Below are 27,243 nucleotides of genomic sequence, written 5' to 3'. Positions count from 1 at the left end.
TAAACCTTTTCATCTGCAGAACAAAAAAAACTTATTATTTTGGAAGATCTCCTCCACAACAATACTGATGGAATTTTTTGAGAATCAATATCTAATTCCCTTGACTAACCACGGGATCCCGAAACTTACGGGATCGCAAAAATCGAAAAAATGGGTACCTACGTGTGTAGGCAGGCGTACAATTTCTATATACGCATGTACATACATTTTGTTGTTGTATGAAATTCAGTGTTGCTGGAAAAGAAGATTGCTTTCGTGTGCTATGTGTCGTCGGTGGTTTTATTGTTTATTCAGTGTTTGTTATTGTTGTAGCTGTTTGTTTTTGTAAGCGTCATCATTATTATTTATGCCTTTTCATATTTCATTTATGGCATATAATAACAACAACATCTATTAGTATCCTTGCTGCATAAGCACTTCACCCTTAAGGGCCAACCAATGAAGCTTCAATTCTTCTTTTCCTTTTCCTTTTCCTTTCCTTTTGTGCGCTTGTTGCTTTTGTTGTGGCGTGTATTCATTTATTGTGTTAATTATATTTTCTGGTTCTTAATTGTTTATATTTTCCTGCATTGTTATTGTTTGTTTTTGTTTCATTTATTTTAGTTACCTTTGCAATTATTTACTTCCTGTTTTCAGTTTCTTCTCCGGAAGCCCGCTGTCACAGCGTTTACGTGCTTTTTTTATTCACCTAATTGCTTGTGTGTATTTTTTTATTTCAATTTTTTTGAATATCTATTGTTGTAATATTGCTTTTGTTGCTTATTATAGTCATATGCTTCATTTGGTGCGTTAATAAAAGCAAACTTCACGCTGCTCCTTGTTTGTGGTACAACTCAGTGGTGCTTATCTCAGCTTATCTTTTACCCAATGCGAGATTCATACACTCCACATCTACTACCCACACTCTCAACCTCAGTTCATGACTTCGCCTCTTTGCCTGACTTTACTTCCTTTGAAAATTCCACTTCAATTCATTATCCCACATCTGCCTTCTCCATTAACTTGGTAGCGCGCATTATCTCGGCTCATCTGGCATTGGGTTGTGCTACCTTGAACAACTCAGCAGTCCAACTCTACTTAAAACAAAATCTCTTTTATCCTATTTATCTGCTTTCTACCACTTACTTGTTTTGCTGCTTGTGCTTCAATTTCGTTTACTTCTTCATTATTATTTTTTATTATTTTCTATTCTGTATTTTTAACTCATCTCCTTCATTTGTTGGTGTTTTTTTTCTCATTCAGCCGTGTATGTTGATATTATTGTTCTGCTTGGAACATTTTATGGTAGTTCTTCCTCTTTTATTGTTTACACACATTTCGTCTTTAATGTCAACCTCCTTCTCTCCACTTCATATTTTAAGTAATTGAGTGCATCCTATGGATTTCCGTCTGTTTATTTGTTTTTCAAATTTATTCATTACCTGTCCAATTTATTAAAGACTTTTCTCATTTCATTTATTTATTTACATATGAGACAGTCGGACGCCTGTTTGTATGAAAAGCATTTGAATTGTATTCTAATGATAGGGTATGCAGCGGAGAAAAAAATTGTTTGTGCTTTAATCATAATAAAAGCGTTTAATGTTTACAAAAAGTCCATCACAATTTGGCAGACAAGTTGAAATGAAATCCCTCTCTTGCCTTGCAGTTAGCCATTGAGTGCAGGAGCTCTTTGAATAAGCTCGTTGTGCCACAAAAATTGTATGGGTCTCGAGGTACAGGCACATCCCTAAGTACTGCATCGTAGACGAGTCGCGAAAAAAGAGTACTATGCCAGGGTCAGAAAACTCTACTTATAATGGGGGCTTTCCTCTATTTCATATATACTACAGCTTAAATCGTCGGTGGAAGGAATAAAGAAGGTAGGGAGATCTGCCCCCGCTATCCTGCTCTCAGCAAATTTCACATAATCAGTGTATTTGCTGACGTATCACAGGGTCCGACACTCGAAGTGCAACCAACGTACAGAGTATTGTTTATAAGCGCGCGTAAGCATTTTGCCGAGAGTAAACGCGAAATAAGAAAGTCAGTAATGGATTTCACACGTAAAAGTCTGATTTCATTACATTTGGCTGGAAAATCACAACCAGCGATTGTTCGTGAGCTCGAGCACGTTAAAGTAAATAAAGTTTTCGTTTATCGCACCATTACTCGTTACAATGATACTCATAGCATCGCGAAACGTCATGGAGGCGGTCATCAAAAGACCGGAACGTCACATGAAATGATTCAAAACGTGAAGAAGCGACTTGAGCGAAATGCTAATCGAATAGCGACCGTGGCATCCGTCGCATACTGAAAAACGGTCTCAAAGTCAAGTCTTACAATATTCAAAAAGCGCATTATCTCACACCAAAGCAGCAACAAGCCAGACTTGAGAGAGCGAAGGAGTTGCTTCCCTTGGCCGAAAGTGGTCAATTTCCGAATATTGTGTTTTCTGACGAGATAATTTTTCGAATTGAGCAATTCGTAAACTCCAAAATGATAGAGTTTATTTGACCGACCGTTCATGCGAGAATTTGAGTCATCGATTGGCCACCAGGAGGCAGCACTCGCCACAGGTAATGGTTTGAGCCGCTGTAACCGCAGATGGGCGCTCTCCAATCGTTTTCATCGAGCCTGGCGTCAGAGTAAATGCGAAATATTATCGAGAAAGTATTCTGGAGGTTGCTTTGAAGCCATGGGCTGACAAACATTTCGGTGGCAGACCATGAACGTTTCAAGAGGACTCGACACTGTCTCATAAAGCTTGAGAGAATCAAGAATGGCTAAAAAACGACGTTTCGGTCTTCAATGGCTCTCAAATTCATCAGACGCGAGAGCAGAGTCCGAACTAAAAAATTAACCAGTCTTCAGGCGCTGCGACCGATGGTCCAAATTTTCGATGACGCTGAGGTATAATTGAGGTTCTATGCCGGTAATGTGCCGAATTATCTCATCCTTTAGCTCTTGAATTGTTGCTGGCTTATCGACGTACACATTTTCTTTCAAATATTGTTTCGTTAGCTGTGTCACAAGTAGCACCGTCCTGTTGAAACTACAGATCGTCCACTTCTATATCTTCCAATTCGGGTCATAAAAAGTTCGTTATCATCTCACGATAGCGAACACTATTCACAGTAATTGCCTGACCGGCCTCATTTTGGAAAAAATACGGCCCAATGATGCCGCCGGCCCATAAACCGCACCAAACAGTCACTCTTTGTGGGTGCATTGGTTTTTCGGCAATCACTCTTGCGTTATCATTCGCCCAAATGTGGCAATCCTGACGAATCCACTGAGGTGAAAATGTGTCTCATCACTGAAGATGATTTTCTTCGATATGCATTTTGATTTGAACGCCAGTTTTCATAATAAGCCTGAATAACTTTCACACGTTGCTCGATTGTATATTTTTCAATGGTTAAAATTGAGTTAGTCTCAGATTGAAAAATGTTAAATCAAATGGAAAGAAAACTTGACGTTTAGGTGTGGTTCACATTCAACATCGGCCCTTGAAATTTAACCAATAGTCAATACATATTCCGTCAAAAGTACCGATGTATACCAAGAATGCCCACTTCTCATATGAATTTTTTTTAATTTTTCTAATAAAAGGAAGTGTTCGTCACTAGAAGCATTCAGCTGTAAATATCTCAGTTTTGTGAAAAAATGACAACAAAAATTTTATAAAAATCTTATTTCTCAGTATTAATAATAATAAAATTTGGCTATTTAAATTTTCTGCATATTATTTAATTTTTACTTTACTTGCAGGTCGCGTGGCTGCGTGTAGACACCCAAACAATTTTAACTATACAAAATCATGTTATCACAAAAAATCAACGCATCGGCATAACGAATTCTGAACACAAAACGTGGACTATGAAAATCAAAGATATCAAAGAAAGTGACAAAGGCTGGTATATGTGTCAAATTAATACAGATCCGATGAAGAGTCAGATGGGCTATCTGGATGTGGTAGGTAAGTGTTGGAATAATTCGGTATGGGGTAGGAAATAGTCATATTAAGTTGTGTAAATTGTTCAGCAACTGCGTAGAATTGGATTAAAACTTATAACAAAATTGTATGTCAAATATGATACAATGTGACGCAAATTATTTATCCACTTTTTTTAACCTTTCCTACTAAATAGTTTTTTTGTTTGTTTTTCTTTTCTTTTTGTTTTTCGAGTGTTGGAAATCTTTGTTTTGACTTTTGGACTTTTGCGCGGTGCATTGCTTAACTGTTTGTATACTGCAGCTGTCTGATTCACAAGTATCAAATATGATTGACGTACATTTGCCCTACCTTGTATAACAATTAAATATTATTAGCTCTCATAACTTTAACCTATTTTTGGGGTTTCGATTCTCTCATATTGGATAACACTCGCTTTGGGGTTTGTGAATTTTTTTCATTGTCAACTTGCCCTGGTGAAATACTAATTTTTTATATATTTTTTTAGGACTGTTTTTATGAAAATAAAATGAGGTCGTTTTGATTTTATAGTATGTTATTACTGACATCACATAGTATACAAAAACAATTTTTTTTTTTTGACATAGGGTGGCACCTAAGGAGGTTTTTGGGTGTTTGGCCGAGCTCCTCCTCTATTTGTGGTGTGCGTCTTGATGTTGTTCCACAAATGGAGGGATCTACAGTTTCAAGCTGACTCCGAACGGCAGATATTTTTATGAGGAGCTTTTTCATGGCTGAAATACTCTCGGAGGTTTGCCATTGCCTGCCGAGGGGCGACCGCTATTAGAAAAATGTTTTTCTTAATTTTGGTGTTTCACCGAGATTCGAACCTACGTTCTCTCTGTGAATTCCGAATGGTTTTCATGCACCAACCCATTCGGCTACGGCGGCCGCCGAGTATATCAAACCCAAAAAACAAACAAAAGTCTTAACATTCTTCTATTAAATTTTTTCCTTTAATACATTTTTAGCATGAAGATTTCATGAATGAAGACCCTTAATGAAATTTTTCGAGGATTATAATTGTAGATTTGCCTTCACAATGGTAATATCTGCGACCCGTTCATCACCAACGCAGGCGTAAGGCAAAGTTTTCTACTGTCGCTCCTTCACTTCACCATCGTTCTAGATGAGGACAAAGGACAATAGAGGCATCGCATAGAGTTTCAACGGACATCTCCAGGACCTGCAGACCTGTATTTAAAGCTCAGGAATGGGGGTAGATAGTCAAGGAGGGAAGGAGAAAAGTATCAGAGAAAGAGATAGGAAAGAATAAAAACAGAGATAGAGATAGTTAGTCCTGTGAGAATTTTCCATATTCTTTGGCAAATCTGTAAATATCCTCCAGTTTTCGAGAACGAATATTACTCATTCTCATGACATCGGAACCCAAAACTTGTAGCCGTGCTCTAGCAAAGGCAGGATACTCACAGAGAAGCTGCTCAGTGTTATCCGCCTCCTCCAAGCACGCCTGTTGGGTCCTCAATGATTCCACTGGTGGTCATATGCTGACCCCATGGATTGTGGCCTGTAATGATGCCGACCATCAACCGAATATCTTTCCTTCTAAGTTTTAGTAGAAAGTTTGACAGTTTTCTGTTCGGACTTGTCACAAAACACCTTGCAGTTCTGCAGCGTTCTAGACCGGACCATCTCTCTTTATGTAGATTGCCTACATAATCGCTGGTCCAATTAATGATTCCTGCGGAACTGATTCCGATTATTGGCCCTGGCGCTGATCCACGGTTGACCAATTCGTCCCCAATTTCGTTTCCTTTCTTCATATAATATATTTCGTAAGATATTATGTATCCCGAAACTTTCAGGGTTTTCGGGCTTAAAAAATACCGAAATACCTTAACACTCAGCTAACGGAATACCGTGATTGGCATCTCTAATTGAAACCAATTGTCTTAACTAATTGGGCTTTGAATTATTTGCAGCCGTCTTAAACTAACCTAAATTATCAGGACTTTGCAAGTCCTTAAACTTTTAAAATTATGTGCAACTTCTGTATTTAAATTGGTGTTGCTCCCAATACATAAGTGGCTCGAATTCGCCGCTGAATGTTTTATTTTTGAAAAAAAAAATAACACTTATTAGTTCTTATTTATCGCGGTTCACTTTCCCAGAGTTCCCTTTGATTGACAAACAAAAGGAAAATCTACATAAAGAAAAACTCTTTTACAAGTCGGTAGCCAACGACAAAATAATCGCCAATTAAAGAAGGAAAAAGTAGCAGAAACGTTGCATACACACATACATCTACGAATAGAAAACGGAAAGGAAAAACGCGCCACAAAAAATAATAACAGAAACTGGCCAGGTGCAATTTCATGCAGAAAATTATCCAACTCGTTACCACTCAGTCAGCGAGTCAAGCAACCAGCCAGCCAACCATGCGAAAAAGCCCTAATATATGAAATTAAAAAGCTATAGCGGTCAACGTGCAGGTAGTCGCCACCAACACATTTGTTGTTGTGTTCGTACATGTATTTGTGTTTATTTGCATGCAAAAATGGTGCTATAAATAAAACAGTAAGTGAAAAACAACAGAGAACACGACCGCAAGAACCACAAATTACCGATTGTTAAAAAAATATATAGCAGAGCGGGCACAAATTATGAAGGGTTACAATAAAGGGGGTGGTTTAAGGTGGTGGTGGCGTAGGTAAAATCAGAGAGAGAAAGGAATGAGTGGTACACAATTTTATGGAATTGATTGTAGCTGTGCAAGTGATTTCGAAACTTACAATGAGCCGGAAAAAACTTGGCTGCCAGAGCGAGAAAAGTGGGACTTATTGCAATAAAACCATATGGAGGATTTGATACTAAAATTATGATATTATTGATACCGCATTATACTGATACCGAATTATACGAGTATGTATGGCGGTGAAGAGTTTTAAAAATATTCAGTTTCATCTTTTTCACATTTTACTGGTAGCCGAAAGGTTTCGTGGTAGAAAACATTTCATCTTTTGGGCAGCGCAGTCCAATTTTTTTAAAAACCAACGTGCCTTGAGCGATTGATCAAACAGGTGAAATTCGGATGAGGCTGTGAAATGAGATTTGAGATAAGCTGAATTTACGAATTTATGAATTTATGAATTTATGAATTAATGAATCTATGAATTTATGAATTAATGAATCTATGCATTTATGAATTTATGAATTAATGAATCTATGAATTTATGAATTTATGGATTTATGAATTTATGAATTTATGAATTTATGAATTTATGAATTTATGAATTTATGAATTTATGAATTAATGAATCTATGAATTTATGAATTTATGGATTTATGAATTTATGGATTTGTGAATATATGAATTTTTGAATTTATGAATTAAGGAATTTATGAATTTATGAATTTATGAATTTATGAATTTATGAATTTATGAATTTATGAATTTATGAATTTATGAATTAATGAATCTATGAATTTATGAATTAATGAATCTATGCATTTATGAATTTATGAATTAATGAATCTATGAATTTATGAATTTATGAATTTATGAATTTATGGATTTGTGAATATATGAATTTATGAATCTATGAATTTATGAATTTATGAATTCAGGGATTTATAAATTTATGAATTTATGAATTTATGAATTTATGAATTTATGAATTTATGAATTTATGAATTAATGAGTGTATGAATTTATGAATTTGAGAATTTGCAAAATTATTAATTTTATGAATTTTACGAACTTTCGATTTATGAATTTATGAACTGATTATCTTATGAGCTTTTCAACTTTTGAATTTACTAATTTCTGATTTTAGGAATTAACTTTAATAACTTAAGAATTTTCGATCTTTTCAAATTGAGCTTTTATAAATTCATAATTTTCTAATTTATTAGCTTTAAATGCACTAAAACACTACTGCATGTGCCCATTTCCAAGGTCAGTTACAACGAATGTTGCTGCTGAGCGGCAGGTGGGTTTGGTGAGAGCGCTAACAAAACGTGTATTCTGCACTTATGCACACAAACCAATGTAAACCAATTTCATAAGCGCGCATACAAACAAATAACCAACACCATTCGGTCGGTTTAGCCTCAGCCAGTTACTTAAGCTCAGTTGATTTGACCATCCAACCAGCGGTGCATGGCGACTTGGCCGGGCAGGAGCTTTTGTTCCCGAAACTCCCCATAAGTAAATATGAGCGCTTTGGCGTGGCTAAGAGTACACACACACACATATACATACAAATACGAATGCCGCCTATGATGCTCCTCATTTGCTGTGCTTAACGACAAAGTCGCTTCCCACCGTTGTTGACTATTAGCTTTGGTGGCCATTGTACACTGAAGGCCAGCGCGATCAATTTGATTATTATTGTTGTTGTTGTTGCTATTGTGAGCCATCATTGAATGTGTTTGCATGAGCATGAATGCGTGTATATGTATGAGTGCATGTGCTTTTGCTTGGCACTCCAACATGTTAACCGCGCACTGAGCCTCAGCGGCGTTGTTGATTTTGCATTAAATATACCCGCTTAATACGTTAAATGTTCTGCCTTTCGTCATGTCGCACATACGCGCACAACAGCTGCTACATCCTACTCCCTAACATACCTGCACAGAATTTGGCTTGCAAATATGGAGAAGAATGCTGCAGCAAACGCAAACCGCTGCACTCGCTTAATGGGCACAGAAGCAGCCATGACTATGCACATATACACTGACATATGTCCACTAATACACACACACGCAAATTTCTGAAGCGCTGCTTTGTGTGGCATTAAAGTATTTGTGGGCAATATGGTTGGAGGTAAGTGAACGTTGCATAGCCAAATTCGTGCACTTGGCTATGCGTAAAATTGGAAATTTAATTAAGGCAATACTTTGCTGGAGCAAATGAGCAGGCGAAATTGACTCACACACCAAAGTGATTATTGGTAATTTGTGCGGTATGCACGGACGAAACTGCAAAGGAGTTTATAATAATCCGTTGTCCTGAATTAACTAAGAGCCCAATATTAGCTGCTTGCTTTTTGTAAATGCATTTTGACTGGACTAGGGGAAAACTTGGACGAAAAGTACAACCAGGTTTTAAATGGAGATTTTTATCTATTTAGTTCAACCCCAGATAAAGTACTAAGCGTGAAAAACGAATAAAACTGGTAAAGGAATTTATCAACCTTTAAATAATTTTTTGGGTAGCTCTAACTACCAATGGCATCCGCTGTTATGGATATGCAGAAATCAGAAAGAGGAGTAACTTTGAGAACACTCTTCGTTTTACTTCAAAAATAGCTTACAGCTAAGAGAGAAATAATTTGTTCACCCAGGTTGGTAAACTTTTCTTATATAGGCTTTTCCAGGCGATCATCTTTACATAGCACCAATAAAAAAACCTTGAATGATGAAGTCTTGCTAGGGATGAAAGCAAAATCTCTGCATAGATCCAGCATATATGTCAAGGTTAGGTTAGATAGTCTTGGCTGATCTGTAAAGAGATATTACTTAGACATATATAGTCCATTGTGTTGCCAGCGATATGTGTTCGGGATCAAAAATTGTATTTTATATAATTCATAATGCACGTCTTCACGAGTTTTAATGAACCATTCAGCCTTTTATCAGAAATATCCCCCAAGAATGAAAAATATGTTGATCCTAAGCACATTTGTGGGGTCCTACAGAGAGCAGGGCAGTGGCAAAGTAGGTAATCCAAACTATTCCTAGCACTCAATTCGTTGCATGCCTCACATACATCACTGTGGACTGATTCCATTTTGGCTGCGTGATGTAGAGTGAGACAGTATCCCATCAGTATTCCAACCAATATTATACAGTCTTTCCTAGGTTAGGTTAGGGTAGGTACTAATGGTTGCCCAGAGAGTGAGCCCAATCGGACGAAAGATGTTTGATTCATCCTTTCTGATACCATTGCAAGAGGGAAAAATGAGGTGAAGGGAAACGAAAAACAATAGGACGAAGAGGACGAAAAGGAGAGGCAGTGGAGGGTTGAGTATATGTGGACTATGCACGGTGACTAATTTGCGATTGTGTTGACCTCTTTATACTGCTGATGAAGTTTATCAGATTTTTGATATCAAGACCTGCAATATTAGAAGACGCAGAAAAGAAGTGAGAACCAAGGTGGTTGAACCTTAGTCCCGTGAGAGCAGGGCAGCTAAGGAGCAGGTGCTGAGATGATTCCACCTAATCCTCCATACAGCTGACGCAAAAAGGACTTTAAATAATTCCGAGTCCCACGGCATGTATACACCGCGGATAGTGCTCCGTGAGGATGTCATCCTCAGAATATTCCTCGAACGCCTCCTATACAAACGTGGCCAGAAGGACTTCGCAACCTTACACGTTCGTGTGCTTGCCCAGCGCTGGTTGATTTGGTGCAAAGCCTATTCGTGCAGGAGTAGAACGCAGGTAGTCAAGGGGATCCCGATCCCCTCCTTTCGCGGGCACATTGCCTCACAGGGCCATTGTTTGGGTAGCTCATCGGCTTCGCAGTTTCCAAAAATACCACTGATGCATTCGAGAGAGAGAGAGACCAGGCATTCCCTGCCCAGTTTCGAATGCACCATAATAGAGCCTATAGTCCTAATTGCCGCTTGGCTATCGGAGTAAATATTTACCTTCTTAACAGTTATTACGCAAGTAAGTAGCCAGCTGCTTCTTTGATTGCGGCCACCTTTGCACACTGCAGTTATGCGGTAGCCTGAATTTGAGTTTGATGGGGAGCTCTTTGCAGTATACTCCTCCTACAACCCTACCATCCAACTTCGAACCATCTGTGAACTGATTAACCAGGCCCTGTCCCCAAGTGTAGCCCCGGTCCACTCCTCCCTTGATGGAATATGGGTGGCGGGGGGATGAAATCAAAGTTTCTGAGGATGCTGAAGTGCCCATATGTGAGATTTTGGTACGTCCAGCGGTAATTCTGCCTGCGATGTCTATAGGTACCATATTTAGCATTACATTAAGCGCGAGGGTTGACCAGGGTCAGAGCCAGACCGGACGCAAAGACGAAAGTCATCTCAACCGCACCTATACCGGCAACCCAGTGGCGACGGGTTTGGAACCTACTCCGAGGCCTGCCAGGGCAAATCATTTTGTGCTATCCAGGGTGCCCCACGCGGAGGTGATCTGCTCAAGAGAGTGATAAAATAAAGTTTTCAGTTTTGGTATACTAAGTCTTTAACAAAATTTTGGCAGTTTTGTGAGAGAGTGAAGGGATTATGTCCATCGACAACCTGCCTTAGCGAATTTATCAAGTCTCTCACTTCCTTCTATTCCCTTCCTGTCCTGATTTCCAGTAATTAGTGGCCAACCCATTTCCACAGAATTCATCCCTGGAGGATCTGCACTGTTGAACACATTTCGAGTTAGTCTAAGGAACCACAATTGCTTTACGAGTCGCTTGACCATCAATGAATATGTTTGTCCGAGTATTAAGAGGAGTTAATTCCTGGCGCCCGCCGTAGCCGAATTGGTTGGTGCGTGAGTACAATTCGGAATTCAGAGAGAGAACGTAGGTTCGAGTCTCGGTAAAACACCAAAATTAAGAAAAACATTTCTCTAATAGCGGTCGCCCCTCGGCAGGCAATGGCAAGTCTCCGGGTGTATTTCTGCCATGAAAAAGCTCCTCATAAAAATATCTGCCGTTCGGGGTCGGCTTGAAACTGTAGACCCCTCTATTTGTGGAACAACATCAAGATGCACACCACAAATAGGAGGAGGAGCTCGGCCAAGCACCCAAAATGGGTGTACGCGCCAATTATATATTGTATGTATTGTTGTACAATATATAATTCCAGAGTTAACTCAGCTGCTTTTGCTGCGCATAAATTTCAGCTTGAAATATACTACAGTAATTAGGGAGCCTGAAAGGCTTTTGGAGATAAAATTGCATCCAAAAAAACAGTCGCTTCTACTCCTTCCTCCATTTTGGATCCATCTGTAAAGAAATTCTATGAATGGTAGAGACCTTTCTGCCAGCCATTTTGCTCTGTAATAACGCTAGCCGTTTTGCCAAATTTAACTCGTGGAATCACGTACTCTGACCTTCCGTTTGAATCCAGAATGTTTCTGTGACGAAAAAACCTCTGTGAGATTTGTCCTGACATCTTCAGTCCTAGAGCAGATCTGTTGGCAGAGTTTCTTACTATTACTTTGCTTGGATGCCAGTTAAGAATTATTTGTATTGCCGCTGTTAGAGTTGTGCTCAAAGCACCGGTTACACATATTCCTGCAATCCTTTACAAGATTTCCAATCACTTAACGTACGTCACTTTATCGCACGCCGCCCTACATACTAGCGAACCATAAAGCATTATTGGTATAATGACCGCCACGTATATCCAATGAGTGAGCCGGGGATCGGCATGAATTATTCTGCATGCGTATAAGGCATTAGAAGCTGTCTTTGCTCTTTCTTCCACATTCAATATCCATGACAGTTTCACATCAATGCCTCGGTATTTACTCGATGTTTTTGTTGTCCAATTAGGAATCTTGTACTTCCTTGTAAAAAGTACGAAGTCCGTCTTTTCTGGATTTACTTCCAGCTCGACCATTTCCAACCACTTGCAGTTCTATCTAAGCGTCGTTGTGTGTATTTCACTAATCTTTTGTGGACACCTACCTGAGTTGATAACAGCCAAGTCGTCAGCATATGCCGTCAGCTTCAGTCCTCTATTCTCAAGTTTGATGAGTATTTGATTTATCACTGGGCTCCATAAAAGATGGGGAAGCACTCCTCTCTGTGGAGTTCCTCTGTTTGCCTTCTTCGAGTTTGTACTGGAACCCCATTCGCCCATCACTATCCGACAGTTTAATAGGCTGCCGATCCGGTGTTCAGTAGCAGGCTCCACACCAGTTGAATCCAGGTCCTCTATGAAAACTTCCGTTGATCCTCGTACATTGTTAACGACTCCAGATATGTCAAGGAAGCCTCCCATGGCATATTCCCTATAATGTAGCGCTTTCTCTATCTGTAGCATCACTCTGTGAAGAGCTGATTCAGTGGATTTCCCCTTCGTGCATGCATTTGCTGATTTGGTGACAGTAGGCTAGATTCAGTTTCTTCCTTAATGTACCAATCGAGCAGTTTTTCGAACGTTTGCTATGCGAATGATGTAAGGCTAATTGGCTTATAGTTCTTGGAATACAAATGCTTGCTTTTATCCGGTTTAGGTGCAAAAACAATCCTAGCTAATCTTCAGCTCCTGGAGGCATAATTTAGCCACACACAATACAGGAATATTTCTTTCAGCCGCGGTATTAGCACAAAGCTTCCTTACTGCAGCAGCGTTGGGTTCATTCCATCCGGACTCGTGGATTTAAAGAAGTCAGAATACTTCAGTGCCCAATCCAACATTCTTGTTGAGATCAGCTCTTCGAAGTTCCCGTCACTGCTTGTGCTGCGAACTGCAACTCAGGAAAGTGGGTATCTATTAGTACTTCCGGTGTTTCTTTGCAATCAGGTGTCCATTTTCCTGTATCTTTGTAGATTAGTGGTGAAATACTAAGAAATTTGGCAAGAATCTGCTGGAGTAGTGATGCACCAGCAGTCTGGTTTATGTCACCACAGTAACTCTACCAAGAGCTTCTCTTATCTCTCCCAATTCCCTTCTTACAGTTAGACTAGTAAAGCTCTGTACTTTCTCCAGCATTCATCGCAATCGGGGACCTTAGCAAGATTAAAGAATTCATTTAATTCACTTCTTTGTTGACCAATGTTCACTTCTTGTTCCACCATGGCGGGAAGTTTCCCAAAGATTCTGATTAACAAATTGAACATTTTGATAGCAATTCCTTGAAATTCGTTAAAGTTTTGAATTCTAGTTCCTTGACCAAGAGGGCCGTTCGCGTTCCATTTATCCCATATATTTGTGAATTTTGCACATAGTTGGGAACTTTTTTTATAAAATACTAAATTAAAAAAAAAAAGTTTACGAAAAGAATTTAGCATGAAAACTATTACGCATATCCCAAAAAGATAGAGAGACTTAATAAAGTAAGCACAAGTGTACATATATCCTCAGTTCTGCTTGCAACTCGCCACTTACTACAATTAAAAATCCTCATTTTCGACATTTTTTTTATTTATTTTTTGTTGAAGAAAGTCTGCATTCCTTTCCAACTTCGCTTCACACAAAAATGTGCGAAGTAAAAATTAATTTACCTCAACTGGCAATAAATTAATTTTCACACAACGCCTTTTAATTAAGGCCACCACAAACCAAAGCGAGAACACGAGCGGAATTTGTATGAGAAAGTGCTCATATATACAGAAAAGCTTATGTGTATGTAAGCGCTAAAATTTTTTCGTAATATTAACAACAGTATATTTGTAATAAGTCGGATCAGCTTCGAGCTTCTTTTAAGAGATAATTTTTGAGACAACTGTGTTTTTTTTACTTTTGTTCAGTAGGTCTTTGTTCCAAATGTTTCTCTTATCTGGGTTCTGGGGCATGGGAAGATATAAGAAAATTAAATTGCCGACTAGCCTGCCAGGAAGGTCTTAGTTGCCTCCAAATCAGACATCGTTGTCCCCTTTATCGCGATTAAAGGGAAACTGCGCAATTTCTTTCTTAAAAAAGGGCGAGACAGATGGAGGCCAAATTTATGCAAAGACAGCCTTTGATTTCTCAAGTGAACAGAGACAGTTTGAAGTATCTATTATTTGCAAATTTTCGCCGTTACAAGATTTTTCGTGTTGGCTTTAGTAGGACAATATATAGTGCCAATGCGCCACTCGTTAGAATGTTGTCTGACCAAGGGCCATACAAGTATTCCAAATGCAATTAAGAAATTACTTTCTATGTAAGAGATCAAAATAATACCTTTTATATATGTGTTAATTTAGTTTTATGATTATTAATTTCGGTAAAATTCAATTGTAACCTGTAAATATTTTTAGCAATTTAATGGTTTCTTATGTTGATAATCTAATTTTACTACACTTTTTAATTTTAAATATTGCAAATTTGTATTTTAGGTCTGAATTTATATCCTAAATGTCTGTTCTGAACTTGGATAGACATTAATGAATAAATAAATAAAATAAATAAAAAATTAAAAATAAAATATAAAAAAGAATTTTATGTGTCTTCAATTGACGTAGATATCCAGCCCGGTTTCCATCGTTTTGGAGGTCTTCCCGGTGCACGTCTTTTGTTAGGTTTAGAATCTCTAACAATCCTTATTATTTATTTCAAGCTCGTCTTATAGTCCATACAAGTTTAACAATGTGAGTAAACTTCGTTTCTTCCCTTCCTTTGCTTCATTTCGCAACCTAGACGAGTTTTTTGTGAGATGGTTAGTAAAATTAGCAGATCTGCAATTTGCAAGTACTTGCTCTGTTTGTGCATTTTCTGCTCAGGGTTCTGCACCATACATCAGAAGGGGTGTTATCACAGATTTTTATATTCGGGTTTTACCCTTCATTCTTAGGTTCTTATTCCTCCATATTATAGCTCTAAAGCATCCTGATACCTTCCTATTTGTGCACATCTTTCTCGCACTTCCTTAACAATGCCGCGATCACTGGAAATCTCCGAAACCACTCCGGGGTATTTCAAATTCAACATTTGTTCAATAACATTTGGATCGTTTTCCAGTTTGCACCTCATTGGATCAATTGATATCACTAAGCTCTTTATCTTTTCAGTCGATACCTCAAAATAAAATATTTTTGCAGTGACTACGAATTTGTGGAACAGCCATTGTAGGTCATCCGCTTTGAGCGCTTAAACGATTTTTACCTATGGTTTTCTGAGGGCATCCTGAGTTGAAATCAAAGTGTTTTTGAAATATTTTTTAAAATGACCAGCCTTAATGTACTTTACATTCATTCCCATACATGCACATGCACACGTTCACATATGTCTGCGTACAGACCATAATGAAAATATTACAATATTAATCTCTGCGCATTTGCATACCTTAAAATACTGAGAACAAAAAAATGAAATGTGGTGTATGACACCCCGCAAGGAAACACCAAACTTATTAGAAAAAATACTAGTTTAGGACTAGAATTTTTTGACTCAAATCGAACTGGTCCGAAAAAGACTATACTTGTACCCATTACAAAATGAATTATTTATGCCTATTTTATTTGAATCAACCTTTTAGTTCAGTGTGGCCATACTTTTGTATGACAGCCTGTAGTGAAAAACCAAACTAATCAGAATAATACTAGTTTAGGACTAGAATTTTTTTACTCAAACCGAACTAGTCCGAAAAAGACCAGACCTGGGCCGATTACAAAACGATTTATTCTTGCCTATTTTGCTTGACTATAACTTTTCAACTCAATTTTATTAGGATATGTTGTAAGGAATTAAAATTAGAGCATATGCAATATAAAACGATGGCGCAAAATTAATCATCCTATAGGAGGATGTTATAATTTTTACAAATGGCATCGTATGTCAGTCATATTTTACACTTAAGAACTAAACAGTTGCGGTATACAAACAGACAAGCAATGGAGTTGGTAAACGACAAAAAAAAAAAAAGATTTCTATCACACAAAATATATTTTTTTTTTTTAAATTTAGTAAAAAGCGTATTCAAAAACAAATTTGATAACATGTAATGAAACAAATTTTAGTTTAATCTTTCAAATGGTACCAATTTGTCAATACTTAGAAAATCTGAGGCTGAAAGGCTGCTTAGAAAGGCTGCTAAAAATGTGTAATATTTTAGTTTATGCTTATAAAATTTTTTCTATTCTTTATTCATAAACTTATTTTATTTTTTAATTGTCATTTTTAGTCTCAAACTAGTGATTTCGGTCAATAATCGGACTAGTATTATTTTTGTCTATTTTGTACTAGTTTTAGACTGGTATATTTCTGATCGAAATCTCTCACTTCACAACTCGTAGAACATTCCCATATTAAAAATACCAGCTGCTTGCATGGAAAAGCGCCAGTTGTCTGACCAGTTGGGTCTGCGACTCATGCAAGCCATGAAGTATATTAGTTCACCACTAGTAAATTTGCCTACAGGGTATGCATGTAAGTGCCGTGGAAACACATCGGCGCACACGCACATACACATTCACGCATTCACACATTCTTCCTTTAGCCATTTTTTGTACGCTTTTGTTGCCATTTACCGCAATTTGGGTTGCACTATTTAACCGCATAATTGCGGCCACTTTCATAAACTCCACTACCACAACTATTGACGCTCAGCGACTGGTGGTTGGGCTGAGCCCTGTCGTCTGCCCGCTGCACAATGGCCACTGGTGAATACGTTGTTTTAATGACACCACTTCCGCCGTGCAAACGTGGCAACGTTATTGTGACAGATGCGCTGTAAAATTTTCCAGTTATCCTTGTTGTTGTTTTTGTTGTTTGTCGCCATGATCACATACTTCCGGCACTATGGTCTGCACACCTTCCGTCGTCGCAGCACAAAAAATAACAAACAACCAAAAACATATAAATCGTTTGTTAGTATGCATATGTGTGGATGTATGTGTATGTATATATGTGTGAGTATGTATATATGTATGTATGTAAGTATGTATGTATGTTGTATATATGTAAGTATATTTTGCGGTATCGGTGTACAAAATCCACTGTGTGGTTGCCGTAATGGTGGCGAAAGTCATGGCCGCAGGTGTCAACCAAAAATGTGGAAATTTAAGTATTTGCATGAATGAGTGGGTGTGTGTGTTTGAGTGCAGCTCTATGGATATAGAAATTGAAAAAATAATAAGAATGTCCTGATTATGTGGCGTTCCCACAAAGTTTTGCTATGAATTATTGAAAAAGTTGCATCACACAGGAAATGGAGCTGGTCGAGCGTGAATTTCATATTTATTCTCCCATACTTAGAGATGAATATATTTTAAAATGCTTTGTAATAGTACGCGGTTGGTTTCTACTATCAGAGGCGTGTCTATGTAAAAGTGATTAAAAACAGAAAAATAAATGTTTAACATATGAAGTTCAGCATGACCTAGGAATTTATTGCGAAGATGTAAAATTTATAATGCGGAGGTATTTACACGTACGAGGTTGACTGAAATTCGTTTGGCTAACTTCCTAAGGCGCTACCTTTTCAGCTACATACATGCGAGTATACCACTTATTTCTACTCTGTATGTTCCTATGGGTAGTTATGCTGCTCCTGACTCAGTTACATTAGGAATTCCTTGCGACAGTTGTCTTGTTCATACGAGAGTTACCTTTTATATTTTGCACCCAATACGGAAAAATTCAGTCAAATAATGATGAAAATGGCTTAATTGTCTTTCAAAATGTTCTCTTTGGAAGTCAATACAATTTCGAATTCGTTTGAACCCATTTTCAGAGCACTTTTGCAAGTCAAAAGTGGAGACCTTCAAAACGCGCCATCTGTGACATCTGCGAAAAAGCTAATCGGACCATAGCGAGCGCTAACTCATGGCAAGTGCAAAACGGCCGGAAAAAGTAGAGGTACCACCTATACAAGTTGACAATCACAGCATCACAACACTGTCGGCAATAAAATAATGAAAATCATGATCGACAAGAGGCTATCGTTTGAGATACACCTGAGGTATGCGACCGAAAAAGCATTAGAGACTGAAGCAGCATTAGCGCGGATAGAGCTTAAGGCGCGCGGGCTAAAGCAATAGCGACACCAACTTTTAGCAGGCGTGGTAAAGAACCAAATACTACACAGTAGTCCTGCCAGGCATCTGGCTACACAATATTCGTCGTATCTCCGCGGTATAAAGGCAGCGTATCGCTTATATGCGCTTCGGGTGTGATCCGCCTGCAAAACTGTGTCGGAAGAAGCAGCGCTAGTCAGTGAAGATACGAGCAAACGATGTTGCAATGTTAGCTGGAAGTGAAACGCTTCGCAGCATGGGAAACTTCTACCCAAACTTAGAACCCCAAGATGGAACAACACAACCAAGGGCCGTTGGACACATCGCTGCAATCCAGATTTGCCAAACTGACTAGAAAGAAAACAGGGAGAAATAGATTTTTACCTGCCTCAGTTTTTAATCGGGTATGGATGCTTCAAAGCGTACGTCCATCGATTCAAACACGAATCGGTTCGCAGTTCCGAATACTGTAGCGAAAACGTGATAGAAGATGCCTACCACGTATTCTCCGAATGTGGGCAATTGAATGGGCTCGAAATTGGAGCTTCACAGCATATTTGGCGGAAATTACGACCCTGGGGCATTCGTGCATTCCATGGCACAAAGCAAGGAAAAATGGACGGCAGCATGCGGCGTCATAGCAGAGACGATGAAGAAACTCAGGACCCTAGAAAACATACGGCTTAGGAGCGGTGATTAATTCGCATTTCACCCCCACGATGTAATACTTGGCGGCAGTCCTATAGGGGGTAGAGTTCGACGAAACAGTAGGCTTGTCCTGCTTTCAAAACCTCGTTTGTTCTGTTTTCTCCAAAACGCGCTATTTAAAGGCTTCAAGAGCTATTTCAGGTGTTGAAAAACGTTGGCCTTGCATTTTATTTTTAATGCTCGGTAACAAAAAGAAATCATTAGGTGCCAAATCAGGGCTGTAATGCGAATTATTCATTTATTCATTCGGTCTTTTGAATACTCAAAACTCCCTTGTGTGAGCCAGTACGTGAGAGGTGGCTTAGCTCAATTAATTAAAAATCCGTTCATGTACGTAATCAATAGCATTAATTGGAAGCCAAGAAGCTGAAAGGATAAACTCTAAGACTAATCGGGCTTGACAGTTATAATTCCGATTCTACTAGTGCAGGTTCATTGGAGAAATTTACTCATCTACACTATGCCTCAGAGTCCCAAAATATTACTTTACAGATTATAGAATGGAACTGACTAGAAATAGGCAAAACTTACATAGACCGGGCAAAGACGAAATGAACGGAATGCGACAGGGCCAGTCAGGGGTCAGATAGAGGTGAGAAGGATGAAATATGACAGAGCCAAGATAACCGTGGTAGATATAAGCGTTCGTTCTTTTTCTTTCTCTCCATATCATCTATTGGTAAAAACCTGTTCCCAACGGCGGAATATTTTGAATAATGTAATCAATTTCGAAGCTTGGAAATTCAAGGTAGGGTTTTGCTCCTGAAAGGAATTAGAGAGGTGCCGACTTAGGCAAATGAAACAAATAACAAACAGCTCAAATTGTGGCTAACGAATGAAATAATAGGGTTCGAAACCCCGGGCACGAAACACTAAATGATAGAAGAAAATTAATTTTTATTTCAAATAACGGTCGGTCCTCGGCAGGCAATGACACACCTTAGAGTACGTTTCTGCCAAGAAAACCCTCTTCATAAAAACCCATTTGCCATTCGAAGTTGGCTTAAAACTGTTGTTTGTCGAACATCATGACGCACACCACAAATGCATAGGAGGAGAAGCTCGGCCAAACACTTAAGGGGGGAGTCTGGTTTATGGGGTCTAAAAATTGCATCTCTTTGCCATTTTTTTTTAAGGAAAAAATTAATTTAGCACTGCAAAGTTTTTTCTATCTTTTAATGAACATTTAAAAAGTATAACAAATTTTTGTACTGGTTAAAATAAGTTGAAAAAAATGTTTAACATAGAAATTAGTAGAGCGCTGCAACGCTGGAGTTTCCAACTGGCGTACAAGATACAGCTCGTAATTATTATCTAAAGCAAAAAATTCAAACGGATTTCTAATGATCATGATTTTTTATTCTAGATGAACTAAGAAAACTGAGAGAAATTCCAAAATTTCAACTTTTTGGAGGTTTTAAAGAAAAAAATGCCTTTCTATAAGAAAAAAATTCACTTCAACTTGGAGTAAAAATCTTGAAATTTTCTTTTGTCTATTTTGTTAGTTCAAATAGAAGAGAATTTAATACTGAAGGGAACAAGCTATGATTCATTTCAAAAGCTTCATTAGTTTTTTTTTTCATTCATGTACGCCAATTCAAAGAAATCATAAAAATGAAAAGTCGAGAAAAGAAGATAAAGTTTGTACTATAGCTGTCCGGTCACAGCGTAACTACCTAACGCTCGCCTACCTTTGGCTTTGTATCTACGGAAATATTGAGAATTAGGCTCTGTAATTTTGTGTGAATATTCTGAAATATATTTTTTTTTATTAGAAATCGCTTAAAACGAAAAAAAAAACTATAAACCAGGCTCCCCCCTTAACAAGATATATATATAATTCCACGACATCATTCGTTAGATATTTGGCCAAGCTCTTCTTCTAATTTGTGGTGGGTGCCTTCATGTTGTTCCAAAAATTGAGCGACCTACAGTTTCACGCTGCCTCGTAACGCAAATAGTTATTTTACGAGAACCATTTTCATAGCAGAAATACATTCGAAGTTATGCCAATGCCTGCTGAGGGGATACCGATAGTAGGCAAAGCCTTTACCATCCTTTGGCGTTTCATGCCTACTGCAGGTTTCAAACCCCGTCGCTACTGAATGGTAGTCACGCACCAATCATTTCGCCTGCAGTTACCGATCTGATAATCTGAGTTTATTAAAATACTATACTTACTATACCTGGACTCTCGAATGTAAATGAGGTTTTTCCCCTCTTCTGTTACCAACACGAGGTGTTGCCTTTAAAATGTGTTAAAGCCCCTTCGTTGGTAACTGGACTAACCAGGAAGAAGTAGTACTTATAGCTAAAAAAAAATTCGCGATAATGAGAAACCATGGGATGGTAGTATCGATAGTTTAAGGCCTGTCGGACAACCACTTTAACCAAATGCATGACTTCCATTTTAAGTATGTGAAATTCGCAGATACCTCAGCTTTCTCCGAAATTTTCTTCACGGACATGTCTTAAGAAATTCAAATCAAGGGAAAACATGATGGTCTTTCAATATTTTTTACTACCAGGCCATAATTTGGGGTTTCTCTCTATGTCTCTAAGTGATCTTAGGGTACCAAAATCAATATATGTAGAGTAACTTGATTGCTAATAACTGTACATATAAATTATAAATATTCTACTAGGGTAATCAACATACTAATGAAATTCGATTTCTTTCTTTTCAAATTGCTGCTATCCTTCAACAACAACAACAACAACAACATCAACAACCAATGAAACTACTATCATACTTGTGAATGCTGTTGGCTTGTATTAATTACCAATTAATGATAACGAACACAAACAAAAACCAAATAAAAACCATCAACTGCAATTGCGAACACAATGAAAATAATAACAATAATAAAATTAATAACGGTATCAACAATCACTGCGTCGCCAAATGCAATAACAATAACAACAATTACGGAAACTAACCAACGCTTAACGACCCACAAACACACTCGCACACCGACACACATAACAATAACAATTATGCTGGCTATGGTGATAATATTGTCGGCGATGGTATGGTGGTGTTGGTGATAATGATTCCTATCCTGATGGCGTGATAATTTTGCTGATGGCTTTTGCTCGCAATAATAAAAAAATAATTGTGGAACTTTGCTGGGATGAAAAAAATTTAATCAAATTAAAAAAATTAATTAATTAATAAAATTATATTGTAACTACAAAATAATGATAAAAAATTAATAAAAACAATAAATTTACTTTTTTATTTAATAAAATTATTAAAAACTATAAACAATTAAAATCGCAAAACACAACCACTACAACTTAAAAAAAATTAAATTAAATAAAAAACTACAACGCTTTTCATTACCCCAAAAATAATGTCGATTCTATTTGGTACTAAATATTTTAAAAAACAATTAAAATGCGCGTAACTGTCATTCACACAAAAAATATTTAATATTATATTTACTTATCCCAACTTACATTTATATTTTAAATTATAAATTAACAAAATCTTTTTAATAAATTCAAATTTTCAAAAAAACTCAAATATGAAATAAAACACAAAAATAACTGAAATACCAAAAAATTATTGTACTCAAAAAAATAAAAATAAAATTGAATCCCCATCACGTAACATTTATTAATTATAAAAAATCAAAAATTAAAATTCTTTTAAACAATATTATAAAAAAAAAATACTAAAATTACAAAAATATACCAAAATTAAAAAAAAAATATTAATATTAATTTAAAAATATTCCTCAAAAAATGTAAATTGCCAATATAAATAATTAACAAAAACTGTTAAAAATATGTACACTAACAAAATATTTCTGGAAATCAACAAAAACAAAACAAAATCCAAAAAATAATCATAAAACTTTTTTTTAATTTTCATTAATTTTATTTTCAATTTAAAAAAAACTAAAACTCAACTGAAAAATTTGCCGTTCAAAAAAACAAAAAATTACCACAACCGAATATTTTTCAAAAACATTGAACAAAAAAAACCACAAAAATCATAAAAACTTTTTTTTAATTTTCATTCATTTCATTTCCAATTAAAAAAAAAAAAACTAAAACTTAATTGAAAAATTTGGCTTCCAAAAAACCAAAAATTATCACAACCAAACATTTTTCAAAAACATTGAAATTACGTTCCCCAACAAAATAATTAAACAAAAACAAAAATAAAAAATCTATAAAAAATATGCACAAATTAAAAAAAAAATGAAAACTAAAAACTCCAAAAAAAAAACAAATAAATGTAAAACACGCATGAACAATGAATTCCACAAAACCACAAAAAAAAAACGAAAAATTACGACAAAAATAAAAATTACCAAAACATAAAAATTTCCAAAAACAAAAATTTTATAAAATACAAAAACTACCCATATTCACCACGACTAAAAAATTGTCACACATTTTTAAAACCTCGTGCACGAACAATAAATTCAACTCAATAAAAAAACTGTAATTATAAAAAATTAAAAAAAAAAATTAAAAAAACATTAAAAAACCGGAAATCATCGAAAAAAATTGCAATATTTCACAACAAACACTAAATACTACCTAAATTAAAAATTCTCAATTAATTGTCAAAATATGTGCCCAAAACATAATTGAATTTGGATCACAAAAAACTAAAAAAATTACCCAAATCATAAAAACCAACGAAACCAAAAATTTACCAAAATACCAAATATCAACAAAACTAAAAATTATAACAAATTTGGAAAATTTTGTCTTCGATCAAAAAATTTATTTCAATAAAAATAAATTTAAAAAAATTATACAAATTACAAAAAAACCGAATATGCTCCCAAAAATATTACCAACAAATTTCGAAAAAATGGATACGAACAATGAATTCACAAAAATTACAAACTTAAAAAAAAATTATTCAAAACAAAAAAAATTGCAAACATAAAAAAAATTCTTTCAAAACAAAAAAAATTACAAAAATTAAAAAACAATCGCCAAATCTTTATATTCATGGCAAATCAAAAAATGCCCAATATCAACTTAACTAAAAAACTATAACAAATTTTTAAAACCTCGGAAACAAACAAAAAATGTATTTCATTAAATCATAACAAAAATCTGTATGCAAACAACACCGTAAATTGTGCACCAATAATTTATTCGTCTTAATTAAAACAAAAACTAAAACAATTTAAAAATTTCAATGAAAACAAAAAAAAAATGCGGACATTCCATAAATTAAATAAATTAACAATGGAAATATTTACAAAAATTAAAAACAACTGAAATATTTACAAAAATTCAAAAATAATCCAAACAAAAAACCAACCACCAAACATAAAATTTACAAAAACTAAAAATATCACCTTAACTAAAAATTTTAACAAATTTCGGAAATCCCCATGTACGAACAAACAATTTATTTGAATAAACAAAATAAAAAAAAATATTCGACTTAAAAAACCCCAAATATCCCCAAAAAACTTCCTTTTAAAAAATATGCAAAAAAATGCAAAAATAAAAATTGTAATTACAAAAATTCCAAAACCTAAACGAACAAAATTAATAAAATTTAAAAACACAAAATCACAAATAACCTAAACTACACTATTCACAAAAATATTTCACCACATCCGCACCAACAATAAATTCATTTCGGTCAAACAAAAACCCCTAAACACTAAAAAAAAATTGTCATAATTAAAAATTACAAAAATTCGAAAAATACCAAATGTCACCATATCTAAAATATGATAACCAATTTTGAAAACTTTGCCTACGAACCGAAAATTTACTTCAACAAATAAACCAATATAATTACTAAACTTCATAAACAAAACGTAAATCACCTCAAAAATTTAAAATAATAAAAAAAATATATATAAAAATCTTTAAAACTCGAAATTTTTATTGAAATTAAATCAACTTAAATTAAATCGAATTAAATTCAAATCGATAAATCATCATAAAAACTTTTCAAAAATTGTTCAAAACATATGCACGCACAAAAAAACACCAAAAACTAAAAATAAAAATGAACAAAATTTGGTCAAAAAATGCTCCTACAAAAAAAAATTTATTTCCAACGGCCAACATTCGAACATAAATAAAATTACCCGCAACAAATGAAAATTACCGCCAATCATAATCTCTGCATATGCAATAACAAACAACAACACACGCCGTAATCGGCGCCGCAACAACAAATGCCACACCCTGTCCCCCTGCGCTACGTACTCTGGATATCATGCCAACCACCATCAATGGCGCTGATGTCTATCGCCACAATCGCTTTGCTAAAAATAATCAACAAAAAACCAACTACAAAAACAACAAATGGTGTTGGTCAACATGCAATAACAACATTACCCACCGCAACTAAACAATTTCGCTACGCTCGCTGCTCGACAATGAAACAAAAAAAAAAAACAACGAAACTGAAAAAAAATAAAATAAATGAAAACGAAACTCTGAAATTGCAAAAAAACAACGAAAATCACCCTAAAAATTTTATGCGCCACAAACTATGCAATGAAATGGGAACATGTTGAAACAATTTTTATGATTCACTCGACTTGCCGCATGCACACATCGAAACGAAACACACACACATACACGCACATGCAAACAACGCATACAAAACCGTTACAAAATAACCGAACTATTTAAATTTTTTCCAATGCATTTTTTTTTTATTGTGAATATTTGTTCACTTTTCGACATTTGAATAACGGCAACAACTAATGCAAATAAAATGCAAAAAAACAACAACAACAAACACAAACTGAAAATGTCTACACAAATGTGAAACACCTGCCGCGTCATGCTATCGTTTCTAAAAACACAAATAAACACACACACCCACACACACACAAAAACGAAATATCATCACAATTACCAAACATCACAAAAACAACGAACTGGCTGCAATCGACGTGCATCCCGGCAACCGGAACTCAACTGCACTTCCATGCATCCACCACTTATCTGCTACGCCTCATCTTATGCTTCATTGTCTCTACATTTGCTGTATACCTGTGTGTGTGCTCTCTGCCACTCACACACACTGTTCCTGTTCGACGTATCTACCTCCTGTTATGCCATACTTCGCCCTCCATCCTCCGCTCATATCGCTCATTCGCGCACCGCTCGCACACCACAGTCCCGCCGGACATCCTCGATTATCCCACCAGCACGGATATGGTTGTGCGCGAGGGTAGTAATGTGACGCTCAAATGCGCGGCTACGGGCTCACCAGAGCCGACAATTACATGGCGACGTGAAAACGGAGTAGCCATTGAATTGGCCAACGGTACCGAGGGTAAGTACCTCCACCTTACATGCATGCGCACAAACATACATACTTTCATACTTGCGTACTTATGGGCGCATACTCATCTACTTACGTACCTATGACGAGTTTTGGCAGCGGGTGAGTGGCTGAATGACTGAGTGGGTTGCCTTTTTCGTTGAAATATTCTACGGTTCATGCGGTTTCGATAGCCCACGTGTAGATGAATGCAGTAAAGTATACTTCAGTTGCATAAAGGGTGTTGCATTTTGTGAGATGGATTAAAGAAAATGTTTCTCTGGCAATCATAGTGAGATAAAATAAGTTTATTTGGGTTATTATTCCAAAGATTTGCCTTTAATTTAATGACACATCATTCAGTGCATCATTCAAAGTATTGCCCAAAGAAATGATTGACTCCTTCCCATCTCTCTTGTAATTTATTGATACTTTGTCAAAAAATACAATAGTTTCTCCTTTGAGACGCTGAAAGAATCAAGTCATTTTAGATGCGTTTAGTTGAAGTGAACCACGTTTCTGAAAATGCAATCTATATTTTTTAAAACAAGTGAAAATCAAAAACGACCAGGCCTACTGAAAACGACGGGTGGGACGAGACCTCTGCTCAATAGTTTTCCAAATGGTTTTTAATCACTTTAGCATCTCGACAGGCGTTCAACAGAACTGTGTGTTGGCAACATTGCGCTG

The 27,243-nt window shown here is 36.3% G+C and overlaps 1 protein-coding gene across 5 annotated transcripts in view; it reads left to right on the top strand.

The window, feature by feature from the left end:
* The window catches only part of LOC128863947 (limbic system-associated membrane protein), a 118,973-nt gene that overhangs the window by 47,606 nt on the left and 44,124 nt on the right, over window positions 1–27,243 (top strand). For all 5 annotated transcript variants that reach the window (XM_054103380.1, XM_054103379.1, XM_054103378.1 and 2 more), the window contains exons 4-5: window positions 3,757–3,964; window positions 26,407–26,565. In XM_054103380.1, the coding sequence (XP_053959355.1) occupies window positions 3,757–3,964; window positions 26,407–26,565 (367 nt within the window). The remainder of the gene's footprint in view (window positions 1–3,756; window positions 3,965–26,406; window positions 26,566–27,243) is intronic.

This window comes from Anastrepha ludens, chromosome 5 (assembly GCF_028408465.1).
Source record: "Anastrepha ludens isolate Willacy chromosome 5, idAnaLude1.1, whole genome shotgun sequence".
In the NCBI taxonomy this organism is placed as follows: domain Eukaryota; kingdom Metazoa; phylum Arthropoda; class Insecta; order Diptera; family Tephritidae; genus Anastrepha; species Anastrepha ludens.
The sequence above is the reverse complement of the archived record's forward strand: the minus strand, read 5'-3'. Positions and strand labels throughout refer to the sequence as shown.